The following is a 22876-nucleotide window of genomic DNA, read 5'->3' as shown; positions in this document are numbered from 1 at the left end:
GAGAGAGTGAGAGAGAGAGAGAGTGAGTGTGTGTATGTGTATGTAACATTTCCTGCAGAGAGTAGCCCAGCACCCAGCAACCCCAACAGACGCTACTGCAGTCAGGACACACACCATGTGGTAACAGACACACACACACACCCCTCTCAAATACATGCCCTGTCAGCATTCCATACCTACTGCCTCACACAAATACCTCAGTAACCCTTCCCTGACCAAGTTATCATGAATACAGAAAACATGCATAATTTATTATGACGGCACTACAATACAGTGTGTTACAGTTACACAGTACGTGCAGATTGCTGACAGAATGGAGTGTTACAAGGGAATCTTTTATTTCACAAACAGACCTGCCGCAAAACATCACCAGAATATTCAAGTTATCAGTCATCGTGTTTGATATTAATGTTCAGACATGTCTACACCCGCCTTCACCCTTATGGTATGTTTACATTGCAGCAAAACACTATGATGTTTGCTCCGCCTCTCGCTATCTAAGCAGACAGATAATTGTGGGAGCGAGCACTCGGAGATCCAAGAGAAGAAGTTGAGCTTCTCTCAACATTATGCAAATAACAAGCAAGTTTTGCTTGGACAGTAGCCAATCAGCATCGAGTGGTGCGATTCATCCTGCCACGTCAGTGCTGTGATGGAGAGGATTCATGTTTCTGTGTCTGTATTACGAGCACAGACATTTATAAACAAACAAAAGAAACATGAAGGTGAAGTGTCTGAAATGGTGTGCCTGGATGATAAACTCGCAGGCCTTCTTTGCAGCACACGCCCAAAGTGGCCAGTAGGGGGTGTAATAAAGCTTTTTCCTCTGCTGCAACGTAAATGCACCATTACAAATGACACAGAACATGTCGCACTATATAAATGTTGCAAAAAACAAGCTTATTGCCATGTTCTTGTTCGACCCTGATAACAAAATGTGATGATGAAAATATACGCATCTGAGCTGGATGGTCATGATTTTCTTCCACACTGACGTGCAATTTTTCATAAAGGAAATCTTGTCAGTGCACGGTGTCCGTATATGAACGGAAGCACCGTCACTGTGATGAGGACATGCGGTATGCTCTGCTAAGGGAAAGGTGTGGCGTGTCCTTCAGGAGTCGGAAGCTACTCGGAGCTCAGTGACAGTTCCGCAATCTTCTTCCGAATGTTCTTATTGAAGGGCATCCTGAGGTCGTCGAAGTCCACCTCGTATCCGAGCTGCTTACGTCTCCTCTGCTTCTGCTCCATCAGCTGGCTGGAGGTCAGGTGCTTCCACCACACCTACAATGCACACACACACACACACATTACATTTACATTTACGGCATTTAGCAGACGCTTTTATCCAGAGCGACTTACAAAAGTGCTTTGTCATTTACTCATAGAATATATCCTAGCACAGTACAGCAGGTCAGAGTCCAACATACCAATGAACTAGAATACTGTAGAATACAAGGATGAATGCTGATACCTAGAAGTGCAAAATACATAAGCTCTGTCTTAAACAATGATAAGTGCTATAAACAATAAGTTCTTGAGTTTGTTAAACAACATAAACAATACCCTACAATAAGTACTAATTATTCAGTCAATATGGGAGCAGTGTCAGTTGTCCTTTAAATATTCTGCAAATAGATGGTCTTCAGTCTGCGTTTGAAGACTGCAAGGGACTCTGCTGTCCAGACAGTAAGTGGGAGTTCATTCCACCATCTTGGAGCCAGGACAGAAAATAGTCTCGATGCTTGTCTTCCATGAGGCCTGAAGCACAGTATTTCAAGCCGAGCTGTAACTGAGGTTTGAAGTACTTGAGGTATGAATCAGGCTTTGACCATTGACCACACACACACACACACACACACACACACACACACACACACACACACACACACACACACACACACACACACACACACACACACACACACACACACACACACACACTCCTTCTGGCACTTCTAAACACACGGGTTACAACCCCGAGCAATGACTGGCTAACACTGGCGGTTCCAGACTGGGTTAATGTAGAATGCCCCAGTGGGGCAAAGGTCAAGTGTGTGGAAATACTCGTGGCATTCTCAACAGTAACTCCACTCGAGACCAACGACATCATGACCAGTGATATAGTGTGAACAGTCACCAGCCACTGGATTAGAAACATACACCTTGCACAGTGGCCACCGTGTTTACATTTATGAGTGTAATTTAATAATTGTACAATTACTGAAGGTTGGCCATCTGCTGGCATGTAGAACTCATCAACCACCCTGTGTGTGGTAACGGATGGGCTATAGACTCGAACTCAACACCTGTATTGTTTTTAAGTAAGTGACTGATACCACTATGTACATATGTTTAACACAACATACACATACGTTTATATATTTAACACAATATAAATATATAAACATATATTTGACACAGTATAAACATATGCATATATTTAACACAATATGAACATATATGCATATATTTAACCCAATATAAACACGTGTGCATGCATTTTAGGTCCCTGGAGACTCCTCACCGTTCTGGGTGTGAAGCTGATGTCAGCTTTCTTCGGCTCTCCACGGGTGATCTGTGTGCGGCACATGACCACGCTGTTCTCCGAGGCCTCCACCTTCATCTCTGCCTCCTCTGCATGCGGCGTAGACGCTGCCCCCTGCTGGACAAAGGTGGAATGACTCCTGGACCTACCCCTACGCAGCTGCAGGGGTGGAGCCAGCACTCCCTGCTGGGTAACCCAACACGCCTGCTCTTATTGGCTTACAGCTTGTCATAGGTGGAGTTTGTGGCTGCCTTTCCACAGGCAGAGCAAATCGCTGAAATGCAGATGCAGTCTGAGCTCAATTACAACTCGCATCTTAAGTGACAAACTTGTGTGAATCAGTGACACACGAGTGTTTGTGTTTATACTGTACATGGCTGTGAACATCACCACAGAAAATCTTTCAGCAGAAAACCAACCAAAAAAAAAAACCAAACAAAAAAAAGCATCTCGACTAATAATCGGAAGGTTGCCAGTTCAAGCCCCACCGCTGCCAAGTTGCCCCTGTAGGGCCCCTGAGCAAGACCCTGAATTAAACCTCCATTAATCAAGATGTACTCAGCCATGACTGTAAGTGACTTTGGATAAAAGCATCAGCTAAATGGCATAAATGAGTTGACACATTCTCTCAGTATGATTCAGAATAGGACGTGTGTGGAAACGTGCACCTGTGAGAGTGTGTTTGGTCTTGTACCTTCTCCTTAGAGGAGGGGAAGGTGGCTGGGTGGACCCTGGGCTGAGGTCTGCCAGCTCGGCCCTTCATGCGGGCCTTTGGCTTGGGGAGGCTATCAATCCTGGTCCGGATCAACTCCACTGTCCTAAAGTCTGCGTAAGCTCGGGCCACGTCCATGCAGCTCTGCCCTGCAATGAAAGGATATGAAAGGCCCGTGACTCCAGTGACAGGCAAGAACACAGCTGAGCAGTCTGAATGATGAAGGTGGGCACAGCGTCCCTTGCTACCCGGAGGTGAAGTAACCGCGGAGTTGTGGTGCATCGTTAAAATTCAGCCGGTAGAGTGGAAGGGAACGTAGAGAGTGTGACGCAGATGTTTAGAGTCAACAGGAGGAGAATGTGACACCGTGATGTGGCTAAACAGAGGAAGAATAAGTTTACATCGAGACCCCTACGTGGCAGGAGCAGGTATAGATCCCAAAGAAATGCAGGTGGACTTGAAAAAAACTTTTTTCTCCAAGTATTTATTTTTCTAAGTATTTGGTTTTTTTTAAATAAGTACTTCAGCAAAGCAACACCTTTTCAATATTTTTCTAATCCGAATAGCCAATATTGAAGTAATTTGTGACATCCACTCCAAAAGGCTGCTTATTTCACCTTTAGGTGTTGGATGATTTGCTAACTGAGTTGGAGATTACAGAGTGTTTATGAGGACTGCTGTAAGTGTCTGTGTATCTGTGATTGTCTGTGTCTGTGTATGTCTGTATGTACATGTATTGCTGTATGTGTCTGTATGTCTGTATGTGTCTGTGTGTGTCTGTATGTATATTTATGTGTCTGTATGTACATGTATGCGCTGTATGTGTCTGTATGTGTCTGTGTGTGTCTATGTACATGTATGTGCTGTATGTGTTTGTATGGGCTGAATGTGTCTGTATGTGTCTGTGTGTCTATGTGTGTCTGTATGTGTCTGTATTGGCTGAATGTGACTGTATTTGTCTGTATGTGCTTTTTTGTGTCTGTATGGGCTGTATGCGTCTATATGTGTCTGTATGTGTCTGTATGTCTGTATGTCCATCTGCTTCCATACCTGCTTTATTCTTTGCGGTGACTGTGGCCCCAGCTTTGAGAAGGTAGTCCACGCAGCAAAACCTGCTGCTCTCAATGGCCCTCATTAAGGGTGTGGCCCCACCAAGAGTGGGCGTGTCCACCGAAGCGCCAGCCTCCACCAGCAGTTTAATGATGTCAAGCTGTCCAGCGTGGCAGGCATGGTGTAGGGGACTCCAGGAGAACTGATCACGTGCATTAACATCAGCCCTGCCACACACAGTAGCACAGTCTAAAACCATGATACAGGATGTGCAGTACAGCATGTAAACATACTACAACTGAGCTGAACTAGAACATAATGTGTGTTGATTAAAAGATGTTTGCAAATTACATAAATGCAAATGAGAAGCACTCATGAATTCCTTAAGAGGGTCTGTGAAACCTATAAGACTTAAGAAACAAGCTGACCTAATCAGAATCATATACACTTGAATTATATAAACATATACATTACACAGTGAGGAGCTGCATATGCTGTAGTGCTAGGGATGGTCTAGTTTGAACGTTGGTTTACCTTACCCGAGCTCAAGCAGAAACTCCGCCACTTCGTAACTGCCAGTGGCACAGGCGGTCATGAGTGGCGTCTTATAGAAGCCGTCCTTCACGTCCACAGGGACGTTCCGGCTAAAGGCCAGCCGCAGGGACTCTGTGTCTCCTGCCCTGACGCAGCAGCTGATGTTCAGGTAGGTCTTCTCCGGCTCTTCCATGTACCAGGCTGAGTCATCCTCTATCTGATGCCCCGGCGGGTGGTCACGGTTAAAGCGCCTGGTGTCCGTAACGAGTTGGTAGCTCTCTATCATAAAGTGCGGCGGCCCGCCGTCAGCTCGGCGACGGACGAGTTCCGGAGGGACAGTGCATATCGGCAGGGGAAGGTTGGCCTTGATCTTCTTCCTGGGCTTCCCTGCCACGCCTGTTTTTTTCCTTTTCTTTGGTTCATAAGAGGCCATGACGAACGCTCTGGGCAGGTATCTGAGACCCGTAAAGAACTCTCTGATGTTAACCACACCTTCACGCCGCTTGTCATGTGAAAGCAAGACTCTCTGGATGTTCTCGTCCTCTACCGGTGCCTGGAGCTCCCGGAGAACAGCGAGGAACGTCTCCTTGGAAACCGTCTCCACGTCATCGAGTCCGTACGACGCCGATTGGAAGGCCTTCAGGAGCTCGGCCTCGTTCTCATGAGACCAGTCGTGGAGGGTTATGGCCCACGGTTCCGTCTTGCCTCCCAAGCCCTGTGAGATCTTACCATGCAAGCGTTCCGCCTTCTTTAGCTCCCGGACCGAAGCCTTATAACCCAAATCCTTAGCGATCTGACGGGGGGTCACGCCCTCCAGGTTCTTGAGTTTGGGGTTACATCCTGAAATAGGATACAACTTCAGCTCCTCCAGTTTTGAGATGTACGGTACGGTTAGTGATTGGCTGAAATACAGCATGGGCAACAGCAATAAGAAATCTACCCACATTTTCCAGTCGTCATACGTTATAGCTACCGACTCCGACAAAAGCACATGCTACTTAAGAAGACAGTCGGTGGGAAATTCATCCAGCTGACAACTGTGACGTTGATTGTTTATGAACCAGAGGACTGCTGTGTTACTCTTCACTCCCAGTCCAGGAGAACTGGTCGGACACATTCAAATCTACATCAGTCAGCCCGATATCAAACACTCCATCACATTACCGAGGCATCCTGGAGCAGTGTAACAGCCCTATAGTAGCACGTACCACGCTACTATGTTAAGATATTGTTTACATCTCCACGTACACACAGAACAGAAGACGGGGAGGTAAACAGTCTTGCAGGCTACCTCTCTGAGCCAAGAACCGGCAGCAGTCAGCAAAGTCCCCGCGGGCGGCATAGTGCAGAGCTGTATCGCCCTCTGTGGTTGTCACCCCCATGTCTGCCGCGTACGCCGACAACATCCGGATGAGCTGCAGGGGAACAGAATGCCGTTAGGGGACGTGCCACCCAAAAATGCGAACCAGGCTTAAAGGAGGATGTACACATGTAGGAGGAGTCAGAACTACGCAATGAATCAAACCCATCACTGTCTTTGATCGCACGGAATGTGAATTACATCCATGCGAAAAATCTTTACGTCTCGTTTTAAATCCAAATGACCAGTTTGGGTCCATCTGGCGTTCGACCGGTTTGTGCATTTACTTCGAAGTGACCTCCTTGGGCCGCGAGGTGAACGGCGTGGAGACGCTTGGTGTCCACTGCGTTGAGGTTCGCCCCTCTTTTGAGGATGGCCTTCACCAGTTCCGTCGCCCCACACCTCACCGCCTCCATCAGAGCTGTGCGGCCCGTCGTCTGCGGGGATACACCGGTAATCTTTCCTCAAACACCTGTCATCAACGTGCATTCATGCACCTTTCATCTCCCAGCAAGGTTTTGCTCCTGACGGTAATTTGACAGATGCGTGAGGAGAGGATGATCGTGGAAGGTGACTTTCTGTAAGACAACATCTCTGGAGTTTGGGATCGTTTGGTCCCAGAAGAGGCCTAAGAACAGCTCTAACATCCATCATGGTCCTTGTATCTCAGTGTCACAACCAGTTCACACATGTTCTCTACATTTCTGTTACATGTGCAGAAGTCACCAAATGTTATAACATGCTACTTTGTAGAACTAAAATGATAACCGAGGTGGGTATCTTCTTGTGTGTATGTGTGTGTGTGTGTGTACCTGACTGGTTGCACTGGGGTCGGCTCCACTCTCTAGCAGAATGAGGCACATGCCCTCCCAGTCGCAAGCGTTCTCGCAGGCCTTCAGGAAGAGTGGCACGCCCTCGCTGCATACATTGTTGACGTCGACCGCGCTCGCCAACGCCACTTGCATACAGCGCATGTGCCGCTTGGTGGGGCAGAGGCAGTAGAAGAGGACGCCTGGGAGAAGAGCCAGAGGCGGGTTGGGTTTCCTGCCCTGGTCCTGAATCAGACAGCCCCATTACCCTCCAGCCAGCACATGGCATGACATCACGTCTAATCCCCACGGATGGCAAAGCGCGTGTTAAATCGCGTGACAGATGAAATATCTGTCAGAGCATCGCTCAGTTTGAGGGGTTTCTGATGAACAACGCTTGAAACTTCATGAATATGTTAGCAGGGGGACAGATTGTGTGTTTTAGTGACAAATGGTCATGGTTTTATTTTAGGTCATCCATCTAATATAGCATTGTAACGCTCACAGTGCTGGAGGTGGAAGAATGGCCGTGTGGAGGAACTTGTAGAGACACTGCTTAAAGCACGAAAATGAAATACTTCTTTATGCAAACGAAGCATAGCAACTAGAGAAAGACATTAATAATATCAAGAATTTATTTAACAAATTATTTTTAAGAAATCTAGCAGACCTGAGATCTGCAAGTACAATTGGCTCCACGAGTCACAGATCAAAGCAATCATGTGTGGAGTAAGACTACCAACCTTCTATATGCATAAGCCATTATCAAATGATCAAACAACATGGATGTTTGAGGACTCTGAGAACGACACAGATAAGAGTTCTTGACTGCTAAGGCATTTATCTGATGCTTTTATCCAAAGCAACTTACAACTGGGAGTTAAGGGTCTTGTTCAGGGGCCTAACAATAGCAGCTTGGCAGCAGTGGGGCTTGAACCAGCAACCATCCGATTACAAGTCAATTACCTTCACCACTGAGCTACCACTGCCCCCGCTGAGTCATAACTGCCCACCGCTTGACACGGAACGTAACCAAAGCCGGTACTCCAAGGAGAGCGCAAAGGTCGGTGTTGTGTAGACTCGCCCACCTCTCCCCGCTCCGTCCGTCAGCCTCATGTCTGCGTGGTGTTTCGCCAGCACGGCGACCACTCCGTCGTGCCCGAGCTCTGCGGCGAGCATCACCGGCGTGCGCCCCCGCTTGTCCCGCACGTCGGGCCGGGCTCCTCGAGCGAGCAGGAGCTCCGCCACGTCCGCGTGATTGGCCGCCGAGGCCGCATGCAGCGCGCACGTGCCCTCTCGCGGTTCGGCGAGGTTGATGAGGTCGTGGACGCCCGTGGCGAGCAGCCGCTCGATGAGGGCCTGGTCGCCCTCGTGAACGCTCTGAAGCAGGCGGTACGTTTGCAGAGCTTCCAGCCGCCCACCGGACACCGGGCCCGCGGGGCTCGCTCCAGAAACCATCGGCTGGGACACAGAGCGTGCGAAGTAACCAGTTAGCAATGCTCAGCGCTCGGTTTTGAATACTTAATAGCAAGGCTAACCTACGGAATAAGCGGCACATCGGGTATAACCTTGGACTGTAGGGAAAATAGACGAATTAATGGATAACGACAAAATGAACATTTAAATAAAATAGCCCTTTGGACGTTGTAAAATACAGGTTAAGGTTTTCGCGGGGGGAGACCCGCCTGAAGACCCCTGTGGTGTATTAGAAATGAACTGTGTCATAATCACATTTCTCCACTTGGGTATTTTGATTGAAGTGGTAAGGGTTAAACGCATCCTACCTTTGCGGGTAATCCAGCAGATTAATGGCTAATTTCTCCACCGCAGCACCGTTAACTTCAAAGCTCCAAACTCGGGTTTCTCTTTGTGCAAAACTCGTCTCTATGGCAACAGAAAGCGGACGGTCTCAGAAGGGAAGCCCGAGGAGCAGGTCTCGGTTCCCTGAGCTGTGTCTCCCCTCCTTCTTGTTTAATTTGTCACCTCAGGTAGAATTACAGCCGTCTTAACTGGCCATAGGCGAGGGACTAATATCAGTTTACATGGTAGTTCATAGAACCTCTGCCACAATACAAGCCATGCGCTGCATCATTTAAGGGGCAACCAGTGGTGGGCTCAAAGTTTTCTGTGTCTCTTGTGTTCGCTAAATCTTCATGCTGCAATCTTAAACTTTTGACACAAGAGGTCACCAGCATCACACAGATTGTCACTAGTGTACCGTTGGCGGGTCTTGACACTAGTCCTTTCCTAATAACCTCTGGAATTATGCCACACTGATACATGGTTTCACGGTATAAAACTTCAGAATTATATTATGTAATGTGTAAAAATATATTTATTTAAAACACGACAAGCAGGCTGTAATGTACATGTCGTTGAACACAACACAATTGTCATCATGTTAATCCAACAACAACAAAAAAAAGTTAGAATATTTTCAACAGCATCGTCCAGTGGTTTTATTAACACATTCATTACATAAACGCCATTTGATGTGTTTTAATAGCGTATGGGGAAACAGATTTTGCTGCATATGCAGAAAAGCTCAGAAAAGAAGTCTGAATCTCAAAGAAGCACCAAGCTGCTTAATAAGACTCTAACTCCATCTCCGCGAGGCTGAATGAAATGTAACCCACAGGCTTTTTATAAAAATGTTCTCTTTGTTCTTCCCTTTTTTGGGTTAGTGGAGGAGGTCACTGTTTGTTCTCACAACATCTTTGGAAAAATGCTTTTAAAAAAACATTTGTATGAAGTTTTCCATTTATTATAGACCATCATGAATGCTCATGTCACAGTGCAATTCCTGGAAGAATTGTAAGCTGCAAAGCACTATACTGATGTGACTGTAGGGCAGTGTGAAGACTAGGGCTGTGTGAAGACTGTAGGGCTGTGTGAAGACTGTAGGGCTGTTTGAAGACTGTAGGGTTGTGTGAAGACTTTAGGGCTGTATGAAGACTGTAGGGCTGTATGAAGACTGTAGGGCTGTGTGAAGACTGTAGGGCTGTATGAAGACTGTAGGGCTGTGTGAAGACTGTAGGGCTGTATGAAGACTGTAGGGTTGTGTGAAGACTAGGGTTGTGTGAAGACTTTAGGGCTGTATGAAGACTGTAGGGCTATATGAAGACTGTAGGGTTGTGTGAAGTGTAAAGGTTTAGCTGTCCAGGGAATTGTAAAATACTTATGCAACCAATCAAAGCATATTTTTAGTGTTGTGGTTGGTACCCTTTCCTCTGGCCTCTAGGTCTGTTTTTACCCCCCTCCCCTGAAGTATCCATGAGAAAAGAACCAGAAGTATGATGGGATAAACAGCAAATGGAATAAAATTAGAAAGACATTTATTATGGTCATTTTAAGGAAAGCTTTGAATGGAGTCTTTGAGGAAAGAGTTTCTTTAAAGTTCACAGACTCACTCACTCACTTTCTCTCTCTCTCTCTCTCTCTCTCTCTCTCTCTCTCTCTCTCTCTCTCTCTCTCTCTCTCTCTCTCTCTCTCTCTCTCTCTCTCTCTCTCTCTCTCTCTCTCTCTCTCTCTCTCTCTCTCTCTCTCTCTCTCTCTGACTACCTCTTTGTCTCACTTATCCTCCCACTTTGCGGTTCAAAGTCAGCATGGTTGGGGATTTTGGCGAGACCTCACTCATATTTTAGAAATTTGCTCTCAGGTCTGGAGGGCTTGTTGCAAGGCAAAAGTAAAAGCAGTTGCACTCATGTACAAAACAACATTAACTCAACACGGTGACTAAGATAATACAACCTTCTTGTGTGGAAAAAAAAGAACCATTACAACTTTTCCCCCAATACAGTGATAAATGTTACTTTAAAAAAGAACTATAAACAACCACTTTAATGTCAAAACTTTCTCATTGTTCTGCTAGAGATAGACTCTTCTGTGGCCAAAAACATCATGGGCGGTATTAATGATGCCAACCCTGAATATAACATATAATACACATAATGCGTATCTGACTTGCCACTCAACAGTGATCATTTATTTCTGTACCTTCAGCTAAAAGCGTCCATGTTTAGTACTACAGTTCTGTTCAGTCCGTTGTAGTAGTTCATCCTTAAAATACGAGATGCGCATCATCACCTTAGAGTAGCATCCCATTAAAGATGGTCAGGGGTTCGACCGAGTCAGCCAGTTTACCCGTCACCAGGTCGATGCAGACGCTCTCGCCCTCCTGCAGGAGGAGAATGACGCTGAAGACAACCAGGGAGCCTGGCGTGTGTCTGGTCTCTGCTATGGGCTTCTCCAGGCCCTCGGGCTGGTAGCCAGCCGAGTCGCCGCGAGCGATGCCGTAGTTCGACTTGGACAGCACCGCCTCGACCTTCACGTTCTTGTGGCCAGTCAGGACGGCACTGAAGTAATAGTGTCCTTCCACTGGAGCTGTGAAGATGCCTTTAGCAACAGAGCAGCGGAAAATCAGCTCCATATACGCACCGACATGACTTAATCGTTTATGAAACGTAATCAAAGTCAAATGGCGCAAGATTACTAAATGCAACAAACGCAATTTACTCTAAACTATAAATAAGATCTCAGGGGCTGATGTACCTGTGTGCTGATTATATGCCTCTCCTTCATTGACGAAGACGTTGTTGAAGACGATGGTGCCTGCATTGACCTGCGGTCGAGTGAGTGCAGCTGAAAAGGCCAGTCTTGGGATGTTTTCCTTGTCTCCTGGTGGGCCTGTTCCACAGCGACACACACGCAGGTCATATGGGCCGCTGCGGCACAGACGTCCGACGTTCAAAAGTGGTGAATATGGAAAACTCACTTACCCTCTTCACCTCTGAGGCCTGTGGAACAAAGCGAGACTATTAATTGCGATCCAGGACGAAATGGCATGACAGCACTGTCAGAAATAAACCCTAACTTAAACAGAAGCTGTGCTCCCACCTGGTGGGCCCACCAATCCCTGCTTTCCTGGGATGCCTTGTGGGCCTTCTCTGCCAGGGGGACCCTGCGGACCAGGCATGCCAGGGTTGCCATTCTCTCCTTGTGGTCCAGGAGGTCCTAAAAATATTAAATATCTGTTGTTCTTCTTCAACTAAAAAGGAAACATTTATACTGGGGTTTCTTGCACCAGCCTTACAGCACATGTTCTTAGTTGTTGTGTTGCTATCTTCACATTAGGGGTCTTTATTTGGATCAATGCACATGGCATTTGTGGTATAAAAGGTTTAAGAGTGTAGTCAGTGTTATGCAGTGTGTGGTATGCAATAATGTGTCTTATAACTCTAGTGTTGTCCACAGACTGAAAGTTGACCAGCAGCTGTTTTTAAGCAAGTAGACTCACTAGAAATAGTATATAAAATTATTTATATTAATGAATTTAACTCTTTAATGATAGATAGATAGACACAGACAGACAGACAGACAGACAGACAGACAGACAGACAGATAGACAGATAGACAGACAGATAGATAGATAGATAGATAGATAGATAGATAGATAGATAGATAGATAGATAGATAGATAGATAGATAGATAGATAGATAGATAGATAGATAGATAGATAGATAGATAGATAGATAGATAGATAGCTTCTTGGTTCAACAAGCAGGACTTCCAGGAATTCTCTTGTTCATCAGTCTTTTTTGCTGATTTGGCAACTCAAAACATTCACAAACACGCACATTTTCCAGCCATGTGTCACTGTTTGTGTGATGTAAAAGCTGTGTCTTGCTTGTGAAGTGTCCTTAGGTTCTGAGAATGTTGCTATATACATGGAACTTCATTCATTTTGCATCCAAAGCACCGGTTATTTTTAATAGTCTTGAATTGTGTGATGAAGGAAAATTGTTATTATGAATGGGTACGCACCAGTAAAGTCTTGTTCAGTAAAGGTCTGGAATTTGTTGTGCATGTGTAGCAGCGAGGAGTTGAGGTTGGTGAGCTTGTCCTGGATGTTCTCCAGATGAACATTCTGGATGCTGTCAATGGCCACTCCGTGAGAGACGACAGAGGTGTTGAGCCCGTTAACGCAGGTCCAGAGCCCAGACACATGTCTGCTCAGACCATCCCTGATCTGCTGCAGGTTCTGTGAGAGTGAGTCCAGTCTCTCACATACTTCCTCCAGCTTCAGAAGCCTCTTCTCCAGACCCTCTCCAGCACGCCTGCACTCGCCCAGCTCGACCAGCATGTTACTGCTGAAGTTCTCTATCTCCCGGCCAACTTGATTGAAGCGTCCCTGGCTGTCCTCAATGTACTCGGTCAGGTTCTCCTGGATTTTGTCGATCTCCGAGAAGATCCTGTCCTTAGAATTTCCCAAATTGATTAGAGTGTTGCCGTGTCTGTGAACGGTGTGACCAAGCCCCTTCAACGTGTCGTTGAGGACGCCGATGTTCAGCTTGACTCCCAAGAGCTCACCTTGGATAGACTGGAGCTCCTTGTTTAGTGTGCCAGTTAGAGAATTCTGTTGGCTCATACTGATCTTGCACTGCCCCTGGCAAACCTCCACTTCCTCTTTGAGCTTACCCACTTCCTCCTGCAGGTTCGAACACACCTGTGAGCACATGCTTTCATCAGAGTCCACTTTGTTCCACAAATTGGTGATTTCACCGTGCCATCTCTTGAGGACATCGCTGGTGGCATTTCTGAAGCCACGGAGCTCGTCACCTAGGGAACCGATAGCAGAACTACAATCGTTGCGGTCTTTCCCCAATGTCTCCACCTCGGTGACAATCATGTTGAAGTTCTCACCATTCTCCCCCATCAGACGCTGGAGCTTCTGAACATCTTGGCTGAGGTCAGAAACGTGACCAATCAAGGAGTCACCAGACACGGAGAGATCCTTCAGCCTGGTGTCGAACCTCCGGATGTCTTCCTTATTGGCAACGACTTTCCACTCCAGGGTCTTCACCATGTCCTCGGTTCGATTTCCCTTCTCCTGCGCAGCGCACGTCTCTGCACACAAACCCGCCGCTGCCTTCAGCTTGTCGCCCAGCACGGACATCGTGTTCTCCAGCTGGGTTATTCGATCCCTGTGGTCATAGACGGAACCCTTCAGTTCCGTGATGTCCAGCTGTATGTTGGTCATTCTGATGCTGTGGTCATGAGTGAGGACAGAGTTGCGGATCTGGCCGATCTCCCTGTGCAGCAGCTCCTTCATGCTGCTCTCGGTGTGAGCGCATTTCTGCTCGGCCTTCCTCACGGTTCCGTTCAGCCGGCGCTCCAGGTCCCTGAGCCGGCCGTTTAGCCTCTCCTCCGGCGCTTTACCCCGGCCTCCGTTTCCACTCAATCCCTTCAGCTCCTTCTCGAGCCGGCCTTGGAGGATGTCGTGCGCCTCCGCGGTGGAGCTCGCCTTCCTCTCCACGGCGCCGACCCGCCTCTCCAGGTCCACCGCAGAATCGCAGCAGCTCCGCAAGTGCGACAGCTTCCCATGCAGCACCTCCAGCGTCTGCTTGTGGTGCTGCTCCATGACGCTCACGTGCTTCTCCAGGGCCCGGATGCGTTCCCGATCCTCCCGCTGCTGCTGCAGCACGTTCTCCACCCCGCTCTGGCACGTCGAACAGGACAGTGCAACGCGAAGTTCCAGCTCCCGTAGGACCTCCTCCTTCAGCGTGCCGTAGTGACCTCCACGGTCCTCGCTGGTGCTGCCCAGGTGGTTGCTGATGTTGTTGAGTGTCCTGTCGTGCATTTGGGTCATGTTGTCCAGCATATCCAGCTTGGTCTGGATGCTGTTGATGGTCTCCTTCATCTTTGGTGGGGCAGCATCTGAGGGGTTGTGTCCACCATGGTCGTCTCTGTGGCGAGACTCCTCCTGTAGCCGCTGGTTCACTCCATGTAAGCTGGACTTCACATCTTGGAGATCCCTGGTCAGACTTTGGATCTTCTCCTCAAGTTGTCTGATCTTGTCGCTGTCACCTCTTCCTGAGGAGGACGAAAAATACTTTTACTTTTTTAGGACAAAAAAAACAATTACAGCGCAGGCCTCAAGTATCTGGAAAACAACACAACCCCAGAACATCTGAACTTAAACAACTGCTATGAGGTCAGAGTGCACAATGTCAGGTTTCATTTGAGGATTAAGAGGGAACTATAAGTAACTGGACAAAATTAAAATGGTCTTAATTCATTGGCCTATTTACTAGATGACACTGAGTGCCTAAGGTGTGTGACTGGTCACCAGCATGTGGACATCATCCAGACCTGGCAGGCAAGCAGACATTGGCCTGCTGCTGGACAGTCCCACCACATTTCTACGGGTTTGTTTTGGATCTTGAATGGTTCCTGTTTTTTTCCTTCACATTTTAGATAATCTTCATCTCATCTATCTAAGAGGCCTTAAGATAGCACTCCATAAGCTTTTGCACCTGGTAGCAAACCATAAACCAGCCTTAGATTTAAGTGTAGTTTCCATTGTGGAGGAACCCTGTGAATTATTTCGATTGTCTTAGATTTCCATAGTCTTCTTGCTTCCTAATAATGTTCCTGACAGTTGATTTTGACACACTGCACATGTTTTTCTGTGACGGATTTGTTCTGATTTTTTAGCTTCGCCATCAAATGCTGAGTATAGTTGGCTTTGATGGTTCTTCGGTTCTGATGTTGAGAGAACAGCACCAGGAATGACCCAGAGGCTCCATCCAAATACTACATTTACACCTCATGGTGAGTGCATGAATGAACACAAAGCAGACAAAAACCCCAAAACAAAACACACACACACACACACACACACACACACACAAAACCAAAAAAAAAAAACCTGAGCAGCCAATCTAATCCAACTAAAATTGTGTGACTGCACCACTGGACTGGACTGTGTATATAACTACCTGCTAGGGGGTGTTTTGAGTTTCTCTACATGTCAGATGACATTACACATAATTATATACATATAATAATAATACACATAATTATATACATTAATTATGTACATATAATACCTCCTCCAACTTCCTGTTCATTCCTGGATCCAGTCTGTGTTGTCGAGGGTCTGCCACTGCTGACCTGTGAGTCACCATGGGAACTGTGACTGCAGTCTTCACCTGAGTAACCGTGGCAACACTTCCACTCCATCTCTGTCACCATTTTGTAAGCAATCTTGTACCTGGGTCTTCTGTATGTTCTATACCTGCCAGGTAAGTGCATTACAGATTTCGATCAACAGATTACTACAAACAGACAGTCAGGGAGGTTAAAATAACGGTGTCTAGTAGATTCTAGTCTAGTGTTCAGAAAAGGACCATCACAGCTCTTAACACCCATCAGTAGTCATTAAACTGTTTAAATACAGTCATCTGGTACTGCACTGGGCAAATTAAACTGATTCACGAGAAACTTTCAATGACTCAGCTCGAGTTAACAGAAAAGCATTTGTCATGTCAATATTAAGGTCATTTATTACTCAGGTTTCAAAAAACAGAAAAGCAACATTAACCACTTCATAGTAATATGAGACCCAAATGCTTTGACAAGGCTGGCATAGTTTCTTTTTATGCCCTGCTTGCTACTTTGGTACCAGAACACGTTGTTATCTGATACATTCTTTTGTTCGGTATAAATAAATAAAACAGACTCATGAGATCCCAGGAAATATTTGTGGATGATTTCTGAGCAACGTTGACATTTTAATCATGGCTCTTCTTTAAAAAATGCTTCATGCTCTTTGAAGTTTGTGATGTATGTTCTGCATGTCTCCAGGAACCCACGAATAACTGGTAGACTAAAGCCTGGACAGGGAGAAAGAGGGAGATAGCCCATGTTTCCGTGCTCATCCGGGAACAACAATTTCCTCTAGTCATTAACAAATCAGATAACTGTGGGCAAAAACCTGAACAGGCATTCCATGTCAGTCCTCTTCCCAATAAAAGCAAAAAGATTGGGCTCTGCTGGTTTGCCACAAGAATCAGGAGTCAGTTAATGAAGCCTGCAGACGTCATTAGCCTCACTCCACAACCATCTGTGGTAGACATGCACCCAGCCTGGTGGAGGACATGGATCACTGTCTTCCCAGCTAGACAGAGACAACAAGCCCCACGGGATTTCTTGTCCTTGACTTTCTGCGTTAAGACTGAACACTTACGCCACGACCCGTGAGCACTGGCCCCAGGAACAGCGCTGGAAATCTGGCTTCACGTAGGTTTCCACTCCATCCTCCATGACACAGCTAACAGTCTTCACTACTACATAGGCACACCAGTTCCTGTTCACACACACACACACACACACACACACACACACACACACACAGCCCAAGAGGGGAAATTATCTATGGACATCTCTTGGCACAGCAGAAACACACATGGAATATGAACTACACATACACATGAAAGACACCATCCATTACATTACTCCAGCCATTCTGTTTTTGTCCATGACAAGACACACAGGATGCATGGGAATGGCACACTCCCACTGGTCCGTGGCTCACGCCCACACATTCCCTATCACGCCCATGCATCAAACCTTGCTGGCTTTTCTGACACACTGTTATTGTTGTTATCTCCCAGTTCCAGTTTGGGACATCCTGTTTAAGGAGCATTCCCATCCATCTCAGCACATGAGTTATTTTAATCACAGCAGCCTAATCATGCTGCTCAAACAAGCAGTGAGCAGCTGGCGCTGACAACACAGCAGACCTTTTCATTCCCATTTCACCTGTGTGACAATGTCCCCAAACTGGACACGCAGAAAACATGAACTACGTTTGATGTTCAACATGAATGGAATCTTATGCTGATGCTTGATGATATCTGAGCGCAATTAAGTTTGGAATACAGGGTTGTTGTTGTTGCTTTTTTTACAATTGCTTAAGTATGATTTTGAAAACAGGGTCATTTTGTTAAAGCACTACACACAATTAACACAGCAGAATACTTCAGATCTGTTACAGATTTAAACATTTCACTCAAATTTATTATTTATAATTGATAGAAACCCAGTTTTGTCACCATATGGCACATACAGGTTTATATGATCTGATTCTGACTGAAATAGTCTGTGCTCAGTCTAAAACTCTTAATGTTTCTGCTTTTCTAAAGCTAAAGTCTGGGTTTGGTTTTTTTTTCGAGATGTTGTTAGACTAAAGCACATGGATATTTTCACCAACACACCACACAACACCATCACTGCACACTAATGAAAATATTTACTTTTCTCCACACTGTAAAATCTGTCAGTCAGGCATTACATCCAGATATTTCCAAAGGTCGTATCTTGTATCGAAACAAAAACCGTGTTGGACACTGTATTGTTGTAAAGGCCCAAGCTGTCATGGTGGTAAAAGAGCCCACCCTGTGCGACCACCACACACATTGGCCTGGGACATCCAACAGCTCTGTGGCCTTCTGTCAGGTTAAATCCAGCCTCCTCTGTGAAGATTCAGGCTTGCAAAATTGTACCAGTATCTCTTTACAAGACTCTGAAAAAATGTACATATAAAAAGAGTGTGAACACATACTGAAGTGAACACATCACATGAATACATTACACACCTCCGTATATTTATCCCACAGGTCTTTTACTCATAGACAGGAAAACTCACCTGTTGCATTTTTATAGTGCTTACGCCTGATTGGTCAGTTTACAGTTAAGCACCTAAGTGTTTGTATGTTTGACAGGTGTGTTTGATCAGTTGGTTCATAGGTGTGGGATTATATGTCACAAGTGTGGGATTATAGTTCACAGGTGTTGTATTTTGAAAGGTGGTACCTTGTAATGGCAAAGCAGTGACATCATGTTCCATTTCAGTGTCTAATGTAGACAGCATTCAGACTGAGAATGTGTGTACAGTTGTGCAGATCTGCACTGATGTTTTGCTCCTTGAGTGTCAGGTTTCACTAACTCTTGGCTATTTTTAATTTCCTTGTGTAAGAAATCATTTAAAAAATGCAAATTTCAAATGGGCTGAATAAGTACATTTTTTCATTGAGAAATCCACTACCATTTATATACATTTATTTTGAACAGGAGGGAAATAAGACGTTTATCTTCTGGTTATCTTCTGGCTCTCCCAACAGTGTGTGTGTGTGTGTGTGTTGCTTTTGTGGGGATGTTTACATGGATGTGTTTACTCCATTTGAAAGCTACTTCAATACTAATTAAGTGTTCATGAAATTATGCATTCAGCCAATTACCCAGGATAACCCAGGAGAGACAAAAGCCAAGCACATTATTGATGCTCTTATGCAGAGTTCATAACACTACGACTAAGAGATTCTGTGTATGTCATACATCACTAACACATACGATGGCACCTGTTCCGTTATTTTCGGATCGGGATTTAGGGGGATTTTGGAAGGTCATCTCTTTGTTTTCCAGTAACATCCAGAACTTCCAGGAACCAAGGAATGTCACTACAAACATTTCCAACCCTATAAGGTCAAGTCCCACACACCAAAATACATGCTTGTCATAAAGAAACCAAAAGTATGAACATTTTGCTTTGAAAGGCCTCTTTCTCTCTTTCATGCAAGACTAATTTGTGATTTTTATCAAGGAAGCAACCAAATTGTTTGTTCAGCTGCACTAGTGCTTCAAATCACTTTTTTTGGTCATATAGAGTAGTAAAATTGTATTTTCCTATTCTATTTGACAAGCTACACTTACTAGAATATTACCTTTTTATACAACACACTGCCAAAAGAAGATTTGATCTTCATCTACAGTTTGGCATTGGACACTAACCAACCAGTTTGGTACTGGACATAAACACTTACTAACACAGTTTGGTACTGGACATAAACACTTACTAACCCAGTTTGGTACTGGACACAAACACTGAGCAACCAGTTTGTTACCAGACATAAACACTTACTAACACAGTTTGCTACTGGACATCAACACTGGCCCAGTTTGGTACTGGAGCAGGACTAAACACTGAATGAAAGGTACCATAAACATCAGGAACAGCAATGCAATGCATTCACACACCTTTGTGTAGAACAGAGAAACATATACATGGATTAATTTATCCATATCAACACACACACACACACACGTTTAATTATTCAAATTTACCATTGTGATATTGATCTGTTGCCTTCTTGACTATCTACAAAGTCCTTGTAAATCTACAAATGTCCATGGGTTTCCATAAGCATAAAAGGGTCTTTGTTTGGCCCGGAGGTCAACGCAGGCCAGGCCTAGGGCCTCTTTTGAAGGTACCTCCAGGAGCTTTGCCTCCCTGACCCCACTGAGAGAGCGAGACTGACGGCCTCTTTGAAGCACAAAATAAGACCAGTGGCCTGCCATTTAGAGCCAGTGAGGCACAGAACCAAGAGCTGCTGAAATCTCCATTTAAATGAAGGCCCAGAGCTCGTATTTACAAAGCTGCTCATTGTAGGGTGTCGCGATACTGGGACAGGTTTGCTTTTTACTGAAGAGCGATAAAGATCTGGAAATGCAATGGTGAGGGTCCATGTGCTGAGGTGTCTTGTGAATCAACATCAGTTTTGTTTGTGTGTTTGTTTGTTTTTTAAAAGTTTATTATTTTATATTTCCCAAATAGTCAGGTTGTGAGATAACTAAGAAGTCACTCTTAGTGAACCAACATATACTATCTCTGTGTTTCCATTTACTTAAATCTGATTTTGAGAAATTAACCTAATATTTGAATTTGAATGTAATACTTGATAGTTTTCATAGTTTGGGCATACCTATTTCCTGTCTGTCACTTCCTCACAAAATGTGAAGCTGAAGGATGTTTACATGTGATGGATGTTAAGGAAGCATCCTGCGCTCACACACCACAAACTCTACACGTCAGCATATTTTGTACATACTGCAGGTTACGTCATCATATTTGTTGGGAAAAAAACCCGGAACACTTCTACATTTCTTCTACGGAAAAGAGAAGCGTAAGGAGACGCAATCTGCTTTACGCGCGTCAGATACTTGTAGCGTAAGGAGACGCAATCTGCTTTACGCGCGTCAGATGCTTGTAGCGCGAATAGCGGTTTATTTAAATATGAGTATAATACATATATCCGAAGTCCACATTCAGCCTTGAGAACAGGAGAAGAAGTAACCTGGAAAACTAAAGGAGAAGGAGGTCGAAGCTAGTCGTGTAACATTTTGCACATCTGCAAAAACAACATGGAGTTCAAACGTTCAGACGTTGACGCCAAAGCGGCAGTGCCGAGCGCCAGCGCGTTCTTCCACAAATGCTCGTGAAGGAGTGAGCGCAGCTCGGCACGCGGACCAGCACGAGCCTCCCTGCACCTCCAGGAGGTCGTGCCTTGTGCTCCAACAGTGTCAGAACTTTCCCATGACGGTTCAGGCAGTGTGTGCTAACTTCAAATATAAGAACTAATATGATCAAAATGAACCAACATCTGTGGAAAGTATAATGTCCATGTTCTATCGAGTTTTCAGGGGGAGAGAGGGTGACATCAAGCCAAATATTGCGACATAAAATCACATTTCTTTGATGTCGGTATCTTATTTGTAGTCAATTAGATCGTGTGGACTTCGTGTGGCTAGACTCGTATGCTCTATGCCACTGACTACACTAAGCGACGAACGTTTCAGCCCCCACGTGCTGAACGCCCCTAACGCATGCTCCACTACACGTGCGCTGCTGACACTCGCGAGATGCCATTCGAAGAGTCGTGATTTTTTAAAGAGTCGCGGTTTAACCCGCGTTACAAGCATGCCAACGAAGAGCAGTTGCTTTACTTTTTATGCAGTTTTTACTTGATAAGCACAATGCACGATGATGCAAAGTTACGAATTCTACCAAAAATCGACCAGCACCTCAAACTCACAGTATATGTGTTTATTATTATTATTATTATTATTATTATTATTATTATTATTGAGCAACGTCTTCTCTGTGTGACAGATCTCATACCTGTGTCTGCTCACTGGTCTCGCTCCGTCCTGAGCGGCAGATAATGCCAGACTTTGGTCCACATGTTGACTGTGTCCTGCATAAGGTCCTGCTCCCTGTATGTGTCCTGGCAGAGCCAACGCCACAAGACAGCACAGAAAGTGCTGTGCCATGGCTGGAATGCTAAATAAAAATGATATACGCAAAAATACATAAAATAACACCTCAAAGAAAAAACTCCGCCTGCATATACCGCAACGAAGAGCACTCGGTCCTCTAAAAAGTTTTAGTTGGATCTCTCCATCACACTGCTCGATGTTACCATGTTTGAAAAGGTCCTCACAAAAACGTGTGTGATACTCTCAAGTATCGCTGTAATTTGTCATTCATATTTCCATCATTACGCACGGGGCGAGTCCGTGGGTCCTGAAGTTTCAATTAAAATCCGCATCGTGAACAGAGAGAAGTGCCTCCCACTCCAAAGAGCAGTCTGCGAAATCATGATAAGAAAGCCATCCTCTCCCTCTCTCTCTCTCTCTCTCTCTCTCTCTCTCTCTCTCTCTCTCTCTCTCTCCCTCTCTTCCTCTCTCTCTCTCTTCCTCTCTCTCTCTCCCTCCCTCTCTCCCTCCCCCCCTCTCTCTGTCTCTCTCTCCCTCTCTCCCCTCTCTTCCTCTCTCTCTCTCTCCCTCTCTCTCCCTCTCTCTCTCTCTCTCTCTCCCTCTCCCCCTCTCCCTCTCCCTCTCTCTCCCTCCCTCTCTCCTCCTCTCTCTCCCTCCCCCTCTCTCTCTCTCTGTCTCTCTCTCTACATGATGCGACACATCATAACATCCCTTATTGCTTACTTTTAGATTTCTTCTAGAGTTTTGTTATTTAGTTATATTACTTATATATTTTTTACAGTTATATAAATAAATATATTAAAGAAATGTTTTAAAGCAAAATCTAATCATTCCAGCTGCACCCTCCCACAACCCCAAAAATGGCCCATTTCACTTTTCCTCTTCCCAAGGTCTGGAGGTGCAGGGCTGTTGTCTTGGGAAACGTGCCGTCGCTGTGGGCTTCCTGGCAGAGAAGGGAGGACCA

The 22876-nt window shown here is 45.5% G+C and overlaps 2 protein-coding genes across 2 annotated transcripts; both read right to left on the bottom strand.

Moving 5' to 3' along the window:
* Positions 1-321: 321 nt before the first annotated feature.
* ankef1a (ankyrin repeat and EF-hand domain containing 1a) lies at positions 322-8841 on the bottom strand. Its single transcript, XM_035524261.1, has 10 exons — positions 8798-8841; positions 8102-8474; positions 7017-7216; positions 6492-6641; positions 6136-6259; positions 4850-5684; positions 4311-4537; positions 3243-3409; positions 2528-2662; positions 322-1284 (listed from the first exon to the last, which is right to left on the bottom strand). Exons 2-10 carry the CDS (start codon positions 8469-8471, stop codon positions 1129-1131), a joined length of 2364 nt encoding a protein of 787 aa, XP_035380154.1. The 5' UTR covers positions 8472-8474; positions 8798-8841; the 3' UTR covers positions 322-1128.
* A 1666-nt stretch (positions 8842-10507) lies between these two features.
* emilin1a (elastin microfibril interfacer 1a) lies at positions 10508-22342 on the bottom strand. The gene is made up of 8 exons (XM_027015930.2): positions 21815-22342; positions 17045-17164; positions 15906-16093; positions 12838-14886; positions 11910-12026; positions 11792-11809; positions 11565-11699; positions 10508-11408 (listed from the first exon to the last, which is right to left on the bottom strand). The coding sequence occupies exons 1-8, from the start codon at positions 21964-21966 to the stop codon at positions 11101-11103; spliced, it is 3087 nt and encodes a 1028-aa protein (XP_026871731.2). The 5' UTR covers positions 21967-22342; the 3' UTR covers positions 10508-11100.
* Positions 22343-22876: the final 534 nt, after the last annotated feature.

The sequence above is a fragment of the Electrophorus electricus genome, chromosome 3, assembly GCF_013358815.1.
Source record: "Electrophorus electricus isolate fEleEle1 chromosome 3, fEleEle1.pri, whole genome shotgun sequence".
Lineage (NCBI taxonomy): Eukaryota > Metazoa > Chordata > Actinopteri > Gymnotiformes > Gymnotidae > Electrophorus > Electrophorus electricus.
The sequence above is the reverse complement of the archived record's forward strand: the minus strand, read 5'-3'. Positions and strand labels throughout refer to the sequence as shown.